Source organism: Drosophila erecta, unplaced genomic scaffold (genome assembly GCF_003286155.1).
Source record: "Drosophila erecta strain 14021-0224.00,06,07 unplaced genomic scaffold, DereRS2 tig00000000-arrow-pilon, whole genome shotgun sequence".
Classification (NCBI taxonomy): Eukaryota; Metazoa; Arthropoda; class Insecta; order Diptera; family Drosophilidae; genus Drosophila; species Drosophila erecta.
Genome location: NW_020825194.1, coordinates 6,435,973 through 6,451,125, shown reverse-complemented (window position 1 = coordinate 6,451,125; position 15,153 = coordinate 6,435,973). Strand labels below are relative to the sequence as shown.

Below are 15,153 nucleotides of genomic sequence, written 5' to 3'. Positions count from 1 at the left end.
TGTGTGTGACACTTGACTGTCAAAAGCTGTGCTACGTGACATTATTAGCAATGCAGTCCTGCCGCAATTCCTCGCTCGTCCTTGCCTCCTTGCCTCCTTGGCTCCTTGGCGTGCTGCCGGCTACACGCGGTCCACAGGGCGTATGATTTATGACTATGACAGAACTAATGATGCCACATTCGTTAGATGGCAGGCGTGCGCCCAAGGCGAGAAAACATCGAATGGCACATGGATATCTATTTATTTCTGTATCTGTACATATACATTATGCAGTGGGCTGTGTTTCTATCTATACAATACAAATATCAAGTCAAGCCTCAACGCGTCACCGGCTGTGACGTCTTGGCCCACGCTAAAGATAGCCCCAAAAACAATCATAAAAGTCGCTTCCACTTGTAAACTTCTAAGTTTAGTTCAATCTGGCAACAGAAAAGTTTTTGCTTTGTCGAAACACACTGCGTAACATCAATTTCTTGCACACCAACTGGTGAATCATTCAGCAGCGTTTCCATGGGTGTGACGACATCAACCCATCTACCGGTGAAAATCAGAATCAGACATTACGAGTTAAGGTTCGGCACTGTGAGAAAAAATGTGTTCCAAGTCTTTTCAAGTTTTAAAACAAAGGTAATGTTTAATGTATTAATGTATCCTTTGCCTGATCAGTAATTAATTCATATACATTTTCTTGCAAAGTTTGAAGTGTTCTCGCAGTTCGAAGTGCTGAAAATATTTCTCCAAGTATGTGAGAACATTGTTTAAGAATGCGTATCTACTGTGGCATGTCGCCAAATGTGCGCCACGTCCTGCGAGTCGCCTGCCATTTGCCTATATTAGTCATGCGGCCCAAAAAAAGACATGTGACGCCCGAGATACGAGCGCCACCCACTCCCAGGAAGCCAAGAAGCCAGGAAGCCCCCACTTTACCCCACACACAAGCTTTTACTATGCGGAGACGTCAGAGGATGGCGCTACTTTACAACTACAGCGACATTGGCGGGCGTTTGCCGCCCCCCGTCGTACTTGGCAATTTTCCACGCGACTCACAGATAGCGGTGAAGTCAAAACAAAAAGCTTTTCATTCATCAAAAGCAATCGGGTGCAAGTGAGAGGGCTATACGGGAGGAAGAGGGACGGAATTCAGGTTGAGTTTGCGCCATTTGGCAGCTCGTCGAGCTATTTTTCGCCTATTCTGCGGCTGGCTCTTTGCTATTTTCGACACATTTCACTGGCCAACTTGACGAAGCTTCTATTTCTGTGCACTGGCTTTTCCTCTGCGGTTGTTGCTTTTCCCGTTTTTCACTTTGTGACTTCTTCAATTGCGCTTTGGGGTTCATTCATGAAATTTGACAAGCCGACTCGCGTTAACCAAACAAAGACGGGTCGAGCTTTTCTTTATTTTGTCATTTTAATTGTCCTGGCCTGGCTATTTTTGGATAGCCATTTAGCTCGCGATGGGGCTTTAACATTATGAATTATATTTTTATGGGTTTGCACAATTTCATTCAAAAATTCATAGTTGGATAGCTAAGTTGTAGATCCCTTAAGCATATATTATATCTGTGACATTATAGTTTCTAAACTCAGCTTTCATTATCCCTATGATAAGCAGGAAAACTTTAAGATTAAGAGTCAAGGTTTACTAAAATATACCTTCATCTTTACCAAGTGGTAAAATTTACTATTAAGTTAAAAAACAATTTTACTAATAACATAAAGATTTCATAGAGTTGCTCTATCCAAACGAGCTTAGTGTTCCATTTCATAGTGAAAGTCCTTTTAAAGAACAGCAGTCATAACTCAAAGACTGGCGAATTCTCCCGCTTCAATTCTCCGCATCACTTTCCCTCTCTGCGAACAGCTGTCAGCTGGGTGGCCCCCACTTCGCAAAGCTTTCGTCAAGTTGGCGAAGCTTTTCCAATGCGATCCACAGCAGCAGGAGCAACATCCTTGAACAAACGCATTGGAGTCCAAGGGGCTTTTCACGTTAGTACGCGACGTTGACTCCGAGAGAACGGACACGAGGGCTAGCAGACGGCTAACGCAACGGGATAATCGCTGAGACAGGACCTCTCACACACGCGCACTCACACACACACTCACACAAGTCGCAACTCGGCTATATATATATTGTACAAGTATATATATGTATAAGTGAAGCGCCAAGTGCCAGTGTCCTAGAAATTAAACACAATACGAGAATAAATCCAAATCGAAGGCGATAATGGAAAATTAATTGGTAAGGCCCGCGAATGAAACGAAGTAAAGGGAAAGTGCAAGTGAAAAGTGATAGTAAGAAGCAGAAATTCACACACACACACACGCACACAAACCCTCACTCATACACACACGCACGCACACAAAGGAAACGTCATATGCCAGAGGCATTGACAGGAGTCCATGGAGCCCGCATTTTGTGTATCCTATTTTGTGTGGCAGCGCCAGGAGAAGGAGAGCGTGTCCTTAGCCATAGTGGCCAACAAAAACAAAAACAAGCACAACACAATTACAATTACACCGTGTAGTTGCCATAATGATAGATTTCAAAAATAAATTGAGCAAATTATCGTACAGAACGTGCCCCGCTTCGAAAGTCTAAAAATACCCGCGCGTCGCCAAGTTGTCGTGAGTCCAAAGTTCCCTTATTCCCATCATCAGGCAAACAACAGCCAATGTGGATGTGGATGTGGATGTGGATGTCGAAGGGTCTAAAGTGCCGCAACAGTCTTTAAATTATGCATGCACATTGATTTTCCTTTTGCCGTCGTTATATCCCCATCATCTATATCTATATCACCAGGCCATCGGCTTTGTTGTCGCATGTTATCAGCGGAACTGGCGTCCTCGACGGCTTTGTTGAATGCGAGTTATCAGCGCAGCAACGGCCCCGCAAAAGGTAAGCATCCGGCTGGACCACACGGCGTATGGGTAATGGAAAAGCACTTTATTGATTAGGCCACGGCAGGCACACGAAAACAATGTTAATGAGTGCTCATCTTGCTCAACGGAGGCTAAAAATGAAAGGAAAGCTATCTGGGATAAGCGGCATAAGCAGGCATAAGCAGAAAAGGTTTTTTTAGATTGGGGATAGGCTAAGGATGCGCACGAGTATATGACTTAAGTATAATTTGGGTTAATAGGGTTTGAGATGGTGTTTCTTAAAAGTGTGCTTTTAAGTTTAAGGTATTAGTAACAAAAACTATTACTTAACATTTTCCCTTGAAGTACAGCGATGCTGTATTTGTCTCGTTCAAACAAATCAAATCGCTGGGGAATTAGGAAGAATTTTCGGATTTACTGCGCTTTGTTACCAAGAGCTCACTTCCCACTCCCTTGATTAAATGTTCACAGGATCATAAAACATAGCTTTTCTGTTACCCGAACTACGAGTGCTCTGCTTTGGCTCTCTAGCTGCCCGTCACTAGCCATAAATTCAATCAAAATGTCATAAAATACATATATAACTCATTTACAGTGCTTATTAACACATACGCAGAATGGGCGCCAACTCATTAACGCCCCCAGGACATGAGTTGATGCGTGGTCCCAGGTCCTAGTTCCTTTCCCACTCCGAATGCTGCGTCATTGTTGGCACTACAACTGCTTTTAATCTGATTTCAATTATAATTCCATTTTACTGCACTAATGTCGTTTAACGCCCACTGCCGGCTGCTGTGGCTCCCTGTGAATGGCCTCGAGCCACCCACTGTCCGCATCCAGTTGCCACCACCCACCCACCTGGTAAAGGCCATCAGGAGCGCGACCCACTCGGTGCGATTTCCCCTTTGTGCAACGGCATTTTAACGCAATTTATTGGGTCTGACAATGGCCAGTTCCTTGCGCCGATGGCGTTGAAATTTCCATTCGAAGTGCCACCGGAAGTATGGTTATAAAATGTCAACAACAATGCTAACCCAAAACAGTTGCCACACATCCGGTATGCAACTCGCTTGTGTCTGTGTGGGTTTTGCTGACGTTTTTCTAACGATTTTTACGGCTTAATGTCATGCACCGGAGTTCTGCCTTGTTTTTCGCAAAAATTTCCAGCGGCATGCAACAAGGAGTCGGGCTGAAATTGACTTTATGGTCTGCATTCAACCAGGCAATTGGCTTAATTATACAAATTGTTTGGCGGATTATAAATTACTCTGCAGTTTGCATAACGAAGTAGGTGAAATGGGCATTTCCTAGAAATCGAATATAGCGTCCTAAAATTGTTTTTCACGGAATCAGCTAACTGACTTTCCTTTCATTTAGGTATCTATATACACTATTATTTTCATTAACAAAAAACACATGCTTACCATTTGTTAAAAATAGTTTTTCTACTTTTCCAACAAGTATTGGGTTTGTTAAGCGTCAAGTTCTTGACGTCAAAATCGTGTGCAATCCAGTCAGTAACATCCGCCTTCTATTTTTATATACCTTGCAGATGAAGTTTGCCCCTCGACAATATATGACAAGTGCCACACAACGCCAGAAGCCACAACAGGAGCAGCAGCCACAACAGGAGCAGCAGCCACAGCAGCAGCAGCAGCAGCAGCAGCAGCAGCATCAATGACCAAGCAATTGACAACGGCAACTGCAACAAATGCGGCATCCAGCATAGGACAAGCGGGTGATTTGGCCCCCACGGTTGTATCCCCAACCGCGCCAGCCACAATTGCGACGGGCGGAGCAGGAGGAGCAGGAGGAGCAGGAGGGTCCTCCGGAGCAGGCGGAACCATTTCACCTGTCAGCGAGGCAACAAAGACTGCGCCACCAGCACAGCCCGTTGCGGAGAAGCACTCGAGTAGCGATGCCAGTGGCAGATCGGCGGCTCTGGAGCGTGCCTATGTGCACGATGTGTACGAGCACTGTGAGGAGCCCACGGGTCCCGTCCGCCCACGGATGGCCCACTTCCTCAGCGGTCTGGATCCCGGCTCGGTGGTCTGCGACGTGGGCTGCGGCAGTGGGAGATACCTCACCCAGTGCAATCCGGCCATCTGCACCATTGGCGTGGAGCGATGCTACCGCCTGAGCAAGGTGGCTCACGAAAAGGGCGGCGAGGTGAGTTCGTTATGGTAAAAGGCCGTTCGCGATTTAAGCCGTTGCTAAGCAGCTTGACTAATCACATTTCACATACTAATTGAAATGAAACGTGGGGTCCTAGGAAGACTTAGTTAACCGATGATGATGCGATAAGTAACTGTTTTTTATCAATATTTATCCGAGTTGATCCCTAATGCATTTATTGGTATAGCATGCCCTTCGAGGAGGCTTTAGCCAATCTTGAATGGGTCCCCATGACCACTTGAGAGGCGGTTGAGGTTCAGTGGTCGCAAGACTCACAAGTAGCAAATACAAAATTCCAAATTCGGGCTTCATATTAAAGTAAACTAAATCTGTTCTGCAACCTGCGTTTATATACAGCTTTTTACAAAACAGAACTAATGTCATTACCACTACTTTAAAATCTGTATAATTACCTTTATGTACTTGTATTTCACCAGCAATGCAAGCAATCAGAATTGCGCTCCCATCGAAATAGCTACTTTCTCGAAAACTTTGCCTTAACTTAATTACATTTTTGTTGTGGGCAGGTTGAGGTATTTTTGGTATCATCAAGGTCGCACGACTCCAAATCGGATTAAGCTTGCCATAAAGTTCGCAAGTATGTTCTTGATTAACTGAATTCGCAAGATGAGCATCGCATGAACTCATCAAGTTTGTGTGCAATCTAATTGCAGCCTGCTGCTAATTGCGTGTGTTTGGTGTGGTCGTGTTTTCCTTGGAGTTCCGTTCTGTTCGCCATACAATTGACCCATTTTCCAATTCCCCCCTAGCCGGCAAAAGGTCGAAAAGGGGCAGTGAGAGGGCCGCTAGATTCAAATGCTGGCTGCTCCACTTAACTTGGCCATTAGCAGAACGCATAAATTATGCTTATCATTGGGTATTATTTGCACATGTTCCGTTCGCCTGCTGCATTGGGAGTTTTTAGTGCCTCATAATTGCAATGGTCCACAACTGTGCCGTAAAAAGAGTCATTTGGAGGAGCAGTTAACCAGGCGGAACCCATAAACTGCACATGGTTGGCAGCCAAAGGGATGCATAATCGCCAATTGGACTTAATGCACTTCCAGCTGCAGCGGCTTCCGTTTCAATTTAGATCCTAAATGGGGTTATCATTAATATTTAATGAGTGAATGCATGCTGCACGAGTGAATTATTTACCCGAGCTAATACGCATGATGAAATAACAATTAATTTGGGTAAATTTGTGAGAGTCGTTTGGAGAATTAGAGACTTCTATTGTGGAGTTCATTAAATGTGGATATCTTTTCACTAGTATAAATACATGTTTGAAATAGGTTAGTCTCAAAGTCGTGTTCTTAAATTTAAAGAAGCTGCCATTAAGTTGATCCAATTTGTTAGCCATGCCTTATTATTTTTCTTATTAACGAGATGTACTATTCCTCGGAACAATTGCGTGAACAATATGTCCTCTAGTGAGCTCAGAAATTGTAAAGTTTATGGGGTGGAGGAGCACGCCTCGAACTTCGGGGCACAATTAAGTGATACGCTCGGCTATGTCATAATGAACATGAAGTACAGCGCACTTAGTTTTCCCCCCTGAACAATATTCGCTCAACAATGACACAACTCTGCTGCATAGTTTTCCCCATTTTCCTTTGTCCCGCTGCTGCTGCAGTTGCTCCTGGCTACCCACAGCCCAACATTTCCTTTTACAAGGAACAACAATAAATTGCGATCCCCCTCCACCCTTCCACCTTCCACCTTCCTGCTCCGCGTGAAACCGACGCTATAGTGGTATATAGCCAGCTGCCTGAGGTATGCAATGCTTTTTGCCATAATCTATTACTAACGCCGGGCGTTTATTTATGATGCCATTTGCAGGCGGAAAGCAGAGCCCGAGTACCATTTCCCAAGAAGAACGGGCTTTTCATTTGCTTTCCACTTCGCCGTAATCGACAACACGCATTCTTCGCATTTAAATTGCTTTCGCGTGGAATTGACAGCAAGGTTGCAGGAGCAGCAGCTGCTGCATTTCGCCCCCGTTTACTTAATTTATTTAATAACGTGCCACATTACCATGAGCCGAGTGGAGTTTAGGTGCCTTCAATTATTATTGTTTGCCGGCGAGTCCTTGACATTTAGTCCTTGCCGTCGCTGATTGCCCACATGTGTCTCTAATCACTGTTGCCCGTTAATTTGCATAGCAAAACGAATTCGATCGGAATTTATTTCTATTTGCTTAATGTGTATTTGCCTAATGTGTTTAAAATACAGCCGACAGCAAATGCACAAAATTCGCACGTGACATGCAAGCGAATGCAAGTTTTGCTGCGGAATTGCAAACTTTATGCAAAACCAATTTAACTTGGTCCGCGCGCACAAAAGTTGCAACTTTCTGATTTCTGCAGCTCGTGCATGGCCTGATTTTCAATAATTTTGTAAAGCAATAAAAGCGGAGCAAGTGGAGCACCCAAAATCGCACTCCACAGCTCTAGACATCCTCGTAAATCTCGTGAAGCCGCCCCGAAAAATGGCGCATACAAATGGGTGAAAGGAAGAGCAATGCCGCAAACATAAAAAGTGAAACTCAATAATGGCAGGTGCAGAGCGCTTGGTTTTTTTCTGGGCCAGGTGAAACCTGCAATTTTCAGCTGCCCCGAGGCTCCGTTCTCGGGCTAAAGCGCCATTTAAATAAGCCGCAAAGAGATACTGCATAAAGGACGACTATATGTGCTGTATATATGCATACTATATATATTCCATTTTCGGCTCAGAGTGACGCCGCCTGTCTTTTCGTCTTTTGCGCTGCGCTTTGGCCTCATTAGCGTGCAACGTGGCGTATGCGTAACGTGTTTCACCCTCACCTGACACTCTCCCCCGCCTGAAAGCCCCGTCAACATAAATTCCAAAGGCGTCATGTGCCCGACCCGCGTGACACAACACACATCGCATTCACACACAAAAGCCCAACCACCGTGTGTGAAAAATGGCCACTGCTATAAATACGATTTGTATGGCGCTCTAGAGAAAAACATTGCAAATAAAGGAAAACTGTCAGCGTGCGCATTCATCGAAAGGAGAAACTAAAGTGCTGGGGATATACAAGTGTGCTGTGGGCGGAGGTGGGGACTCAGATGAATGGGGCTGCATCAGAACTTAATGCATTCTGATGCTCATAATTCATTCATGCTCATAACCGGGAAACAAAGGATTGCTTACCTAAAATGCATGAGATTCCGTTTGTTTGCCTGGGCGTTTCCACGAGGAAAATACAATGATTCACTTCATATTGTGTATCCACGGAAATGGAGCACTTAAAGCTTGTTAATTTTTCTACTATTTAATACGTTTGAAAAAGTTTATTGAAATCTTACTTTGTTGCAATGGAAATATTATAAATGAACAACAAGCGTGATTCTTTTAAATTTTACAAACCGAAATGTACTGTTTTTGCTATTGAAATGCAATTCCGAGATCCCAATTTCTATGCTCAATGCCAATGCCCATCCAAAGCTCAGGGGCCGAAAAACACTTATGTTAATTGATATTTGCGAATGACTTCGAGCTCGTAATGGCTCAGTCTGAGTTTCTAGCCACCTGGCAGCAGCACCTGAAGCGGAAAACTCTAGGCAAAGTGTAAGGCTGGGCGGGTCAAGGATTTTTATTTCTGCAGGAGAACACACCCACATCCATGGAAAGTGCAAATACACACAGAAGTTTGCGATAACAGTTGAGCAGGAAGCGGAAATACAAGATTGCAGCAAATAAGATGGCTTTTTATAGAAAAAATGAACATAATATTTAATCCAGTATTTGCTCGGGCAATGTAAAATTGATTCCGCAAACGAGGATTGAGAGCAACGAAATTTCCAAGGAAATTGTGAATTTATATTGGCTGCAAATTGCATTTCCTGGAACAGCTTGAATCGATATTAAATTTCTCCATTGACGCGCTCGGCAGTTTGTCATTCGATATTATATTGAACGAACGGAATACACCTTTGTTGGCTTAACTCCCCTTCATCCCAATGATGGTAATTGACACCGTCGGTACTGGCCATGACACGAAAATGAATATAAATGGCCTGAATATGCCTGCACGAGCACCGGTTTTTGGCCACATTGTGTTAGGTCAGTTTATATAAAAGTATTCAACTTTCGAACAGCACTTTTCCCCCAGCGTATATTTGAATGACAAATGGTCGAAGCTAACTGCCAATCAGCCAGCCACACAGAGATAACTTTGTTTTTCCAGCGTGGAAAAGTTACTAATTGCCAAATGATGTAGCCAACCAAAAGGGATACTGCTTGTGGATTATTCAATCAGGCTGCATCCCTTTGAAATGGAAATTCTCCACTTCTTGCAATCTATCCTGCATGCTCAACTTTTCTCAGAGGCGATTGATGGTCCTGTTCGTGGCTTGAAATTGCATCATCTCTTCTTACTTACTGCAGCTTACACTATTTCAATAGCATACTTTTGCGGGCAGCACCCGTGGGAGGTTTCTGGCCAGGACTCGATTTCAGCGACAAGAGCACGATGTCGGCAGTCCTGACCCCACAAAGGGACTCCTGCGAGGACTTATCTTTGACACAGCTTAATTGGCATGGCTTCCCCGGAGATCGCTGGTTGGCCGGAATTTCGTGGTGTTGGGCTGCCACCTGGGGAAATCATTAAGTCCGTGAATCAATCAAATTATTAAAGCGAGAATAGTCGTTCCCCGACTATCAGATACCCGGTAGTCAGCTAGTGGAAGTGCAAAAGAGAAATTTCATAATCTCAAAATGTTCCCTTTTACTCTACGAGTAACGGGTATAATAATGTAAAACTAAAATTGCCAAGGAAATTGGCATGGAAAGGCGACTATGAAAATTAACAATGTCAATAATGCTAATATTAATAATTAACTAGCAATTCTATGAAAACCTCTTGAACTACAATGAAAACCTCTTGTTTGTTCCATTTTCCAGGTGGCACTGTGCGACAATCTAGAACTGCCTTTCCGGGACGACAGTTTCGATGCGGTGTTGTCGCTGGCGGTGGTGCACCACTTCGCCACCACGGAGCGACGTGTCCAGGCACTCAGGGAATTGGCTAGGATCCTGAGGATCGGTGGTCGGGTTGTGATCACCGTGTGGGCGCTGGAACAACGACATCGACGCTTCGAGTCGCAGGATGTGCTGATACCCTGGCAGCCACCAAAGAATCGAAACTACTCCTACTCGGATGAGGAGGACGACGACAATTTCCAGCCGCCTTACCATGCCTACACCGAGGACTCTACGAATTCCAGTCGATCGGCCGGAGATGGGGACAGCTCCAGCCTTAGTTCGTCATCGCCGGGGGAATCCTGCTACAGCTTTGTTCGCCGGGCCATTCAGGTAAGCCAAGGGCACAGTCGCCTTTAATTGGTCATTTGGCAATTATTATTATGTTCTGAAACCATAGAAACTGGCCCGTGGACGCCGGCATGCGTGGTTTATGGACTCGTGGTCCTCAAAGGACACCAAGAACGACAGCAGCTTGGACTACGAAGATGCCAAGGATCTGCCCATCGAGCTGCGTCGCCTGGAGGACTTTGAGGACTTTCCCGATCCGCCACTATCAGCTGGCCTCAAATCCCGCAGCCTGGGTAGCATCCTGCAGCCGCCACCCCGCCAGATTGTCCGCTCGCGCTCCAGTGTTCCCAGTCTAGGTGGTCCTCTGATTCCTGGTGAATCAAAGGCCAGTGCAGCGGCGCTGTTACTCAACGCTCCGGAGAGCCAGCAACTTCAGATGCAACTCCAATTGAATGGAAGGCATTCACCCACCACCACGGCCAGTGCTGGGAACACGTTGAGCAGGAGGCCAAAGCTCATCAAGCAGAAGCAGTCCTTGTGCGATGATGACGCCGCCACGCCACCCGCACCCGAATCCTTTCAGGTGGTAAGTAGTCTGAATGGCTCCAATGGCGTGGTAAGCAGCAGTCTGTACACAAAGAGTGGCTGCTATGCTGGGAATTTCCATCAGCATGCCTCGTCGACGTCCACGCCTCCGTCAGGTGATTCTGCTGAAGGAGGAGTCAACGGTGTACCCACTGGTGCGCCCACTTTCCTGCGCAAACAGAGTTCCCTCAACGAGGATCTGATGGCCTGCAATCGGCTGAGGGAAAAGGAGAGGGTGCGCAAGCGCATTCAAAAGCAAACCTCGCTGAATGAAGCCTTCCTCTGCAGATCAGCTCTGTTCTCCAAGAGACTGCAGGTAATCCGTGAGGGCTTCACCACCAAAATCAAGAGCTCGACGGGCAGTCTGGAAAGGGTGACCAAAACGGGCATAAGCAAGCTGATCCAAAACATCAAGAGTGGACCGCAGGCGCAGCCGAATCCTGCCCAGCAGCCCGCTCAACTGGACAAAAACCCCATGCTGAATAATAACAATAAGCAGGGAGTGGTGGTGACGGCTCATCAGCACCACCATCACCACCACCACCATCCTGTTCACCATCTGTCCCACTTGATTCTGCCCGCATCCTCGACGTCGGGACCTGTGACGTACTGCAGCAGTGTAGAGTGCACCATGGGCAATCTCTGTCACTGTAGCCAGTATCAGCAAGAGTGTCCCGCCTGTGCGGATGGCGGTCAGGGTGACAAGGCGAGGAGGCATTCCCGAGAGTCCGGCTCGGACTCCTCCAAGGACAGCAGCCTGCAGTCGGACACTAGTATCGAGTCCGAGGACAGCTTCGCTTCGGTCATATTCATACCCAAGCCGGAGCAGCACCAGCAGCAGTTGAACTACCAGCAGCAGCACCAGAACTCTAACTCCAGCTCGAGCAACTCATCCTCCAGCAATGGGCAAAGGGCACAAGGAGCCGCTGGTCGGGATCAGGGGGTAAATCCCGGCTCTCGATTGCCGCCCACTCACTCAGTGCCAACGTCGCCGCTAATCATGCCCTGCCCTCCCACTCCGGCTCATTCACCGGCTGCCATCCAGGGCACGGTGACTTCTCCGCCTCAGTCCACATCCGCCGTTTCCGCCGCCATGGCCATCTTGACTCCACCCTCAAAACCCGCTCGTTTCAGCTTCGATGAGGCCCACATCAAGCTGCAAAAGGAGCAGCATGTAGATCTGCAAAAGGAGCCGCCCAAGGAGAAGAAGGAGCCACTTAAGGAGCCGCCAAAGGAACCACTCAAGGCATCGCCACCGGTGCGTAGGATCACCCGCCAGGCCATCAGAGATCTGCCACCCATTCCCAAATTCCGAAAACAGCAATCTCTGCAGCTGCAACGTCAGAGTTTTCCCATCGTTAGGCGAGCTTCGGGATCTGGCGTGTCCACCTCAGCATCCACGACATCACTGGCCACCAAACTGCTCTCCCTGGAGCTCTTTAATCCGGCCACCGATGACCTGGACAGCGATTCCAGTGAACCCTCCTCCCCCGATTCCATAGACAGTGTTATAAGTGCACCCAGATCGGCCAAAGTGCCCTCGGGAAGTGAGGAAGGAGAAGCCGCGAACTCCGCGAACTCCAATTCGGCTTCCCAGGACGAAGGAGAACCCAGCTTGGCGCAGCTGATAAGTCTGCAGCAGGAGCAGTACCATAAAGGAGAGCTCCAGATCAATAGCTCCCGGTCCCAGGCCGAAGATGATATAATCCTGAATGCAGATAGTGCACCCCTTCTTCCCGAAAAGAGGGAGGCCGCTCAGAAGCAGGATTGTGCGGAATTCGCGGAACAACTGACTGCCCAACTGCAGCGGGAACTGGATGACAAGACCAATCGAACTGAGTGCCGGTATCTGGATGGGATCGGAATGGGAGATCTGACCGAGATTTTGGGTGGCGGTAAGAAGCGCTCTAATGGTGATTTGAGTGCTTTCCGGGATGAGCTCAGGGAACGCCGTCTGATGCTAGCTAACCTCTCCACGCAGCCAAGTCTGCAACAATCCCCGGTGAGCTCGTCCACCTCATCACTATCCTCCCAAACCCGCAGCTTCACCATCCAGGAGGAGGATGGCGAGGAAGAGGAGGAGGAGGAAAACGAGTCCAGCTACTCACTTGGCGTCTATGAGCACTGCAAGATCTCCAAGTTCAACTACAAGAGGAATCGACACTATCAGCTGAATCCGGAGACAGCCTACCTGCTGCAGGACGATGGGGACAGTGATGTGCGCGAGGATGAGGACGATGTCATACCAGAGGAGGAGGAGCAGGAGGAACAGGATGAGGATGCGGAGGCCGAGGCTCTGGAAGCCCGAGGTGGCGATCAGTTGGGCGAAGGCATGTCGGACTACGGCCAGCGCAGGCGCAACATGGCTGCCCTAAAGGTCCAACCGCCGACGACCCAGCAGCAGCAACCTCAAAAGGAGCCAAGCCAAGCGGCGAATCTCCAGCAGCGGCCCTCCAACGATTCCCTGGAGCACTCGAACAGCTCCACCAACTCCCTGGACAGCCCCTCCCAGGGTGGAGCCAGCACCCACCACCGCTACTACCATGTGTTCCGCGAGGGCGAGCTGGACGCGCTGATCAACCACCATGTGGCCAGCCTGCACATCGTTAGCTCCTACTACGAGCGGGCCAGCTGGTGTGTGGTGGCCGAAAAGGTTCAGGTGTGGACCATCTAAGCACCCTACTCTCAAACGGGTTTGATTTCTATTACTGGGACCGGAAGCATGTATACCAGAGCAAGAAAAACTCAAATAAGTTAAATTTTTGTCATTCGTTTGAATATTTTGACTTTATTTTAAGTTACACGGACAGTCTGCAAGAATACTTGAATTAGGTGTGAAAATCTTCTTGGAGTATTCAAAATCAAAGCAGTTTTTATGATTTCTTTAAGGCGTAGCTGACCCGTTTGAATCCCTGCTCTAAAACGAACGCCCATTTCCTAGCTGTAGTCTCTGATCTGATGCCCCCAAAGGAATTGTTAAATTTAGTCTATTACTCTAGTCGGCTGGCGATTCGGGGCGGGGAAGGCCCGTCCTGCGAACCAGCACTAATTTATTGTTAGCAGGCCTGCTCAAGGACGCGAACGCAGGATTGCACTGCATTGAAATCCAATTTCAAAGGAGAACGTAGCTGTAAGAACGAAAACCAATCGAATCGAATGCGATAACGAAACAACGCAAGCTAAATACAAATCTTACTAGTTATACGAGCATACTCTATTTACAACGATCATCTGTTTGTATCTTGCGCTATCTTTTGCTATGTTTCAAGCACTTTTTGCTATAATTTCGAAGCGAATAGTCATCAAACGTCCATTACAACATATACCAATTATACAAGAGAAAATCAAGATACCAGTTAAGCAGCTAGTCATAGTAATATAGCAAATACGTACATGCATGTATACACTCCTTAAAACTGCAACGTTTATAGAACCCTCTAAAAATATCAATAACTGCATTTAAATCTATGAGAGACCCGTACATATATCGAACGCAAAGTAAAATCAAAAATATATACACAAAACAGTTTAAGAAGCTCACAAACAATTTTCAAAATATTTATATTTTTCACCTTTTTAAAGCACTCTTTTATTTACCTTGATTAGATAAAGTAACTCACTAACCAAACTCACTTCCCAAAAACGGCCAATAAGACGATTGTAACATAAGCCTATGCCTAAACTTAAATTTTTGTCAGCTTAAGAATGGTTATTTGAAAAATAACGCAAACATTTTCAATAAAACCAAATATATATATACCTATACGCGACTGTACATGTGTTTTTTAGCTAGCTAAACTAACTTTATACCGTAAAATAATAGAACAATTGAATAAATATTAACTAACGTTGGACGCAACACTAAATTACAACAGATAGAACTCGATTTGAACCTATTACTGCTCGAAATGCTGAAACATTATAAACATTAAGTATTTGCTGGAAATATGTATAATTTGCACAGACTCAACCAGGCACACACGAACAGAAGAGACACAAAAACCCAAGCTACCAAACCATCTGAAATATTTAATATTGATAATTTGTATTGCATTAACAACAACATTAAATAAACTAATAATACTTACTGAACTGAATCTGCGTTTTTCAAATTAAATACATTTCTCTCTTACACGTAGCTCAAAATATCTTTGGGAAATGTTAAGCAATATTGAATAATGTAAAATTAAATTAAATTAATTTAAACAGAAA

The 15,153-nt window shown here is 46.1% G+C and overlaps 1 protein-coding gene across 3 annotated transcripts; it reads left to right on the top strand.

Moving 5' to 3' along the window:
- The first annotated feature begins 1,995 nt into the window (after positions 1 to 1,995).
- Positions 1,996 to 14,488, top strand: LOC6554464. Of its 3 annotated transcripts, none has more exons than XM_001981687.3 (5): positions 1,996 to 2,239; positions 2,801 to 2,896; positions 4,433 to 5,049; positions 9,988 to 10,398; positions 10,466 to 14,488. In XM_001981687.3, the coding sequence occupies exons 2-5, from the start codon at positions 2,821 to 2,823 to the stop codon at positions 13,613 to 13,615; spliced, it is 4,254 nt and encodes a 1,417-aa protein (XP_001981723.2). In that variant the 5' UTR covers positions 1,996 to 2,239; positions 2,801 to 2,820; the 3' UTR covers positions 13,616 to 14,488. The 3 variants fall into 3 exon arrangements, with proteins under 3 accessions (XP_001981723.2, XP_026839791.1, XP_015008987.1); XM_026983990.1 differs by having other exon boundaries at positions 2,575 to 2,896; XM_015153501.2 differs by lacking the exon at positions 1,996 to 2,239 and having other exon boundaries at positions 2,493 to 2,896.
- The last annotated feature ends 665 nt before the right edge of the window (positions 14,489 to 15,153 follow it).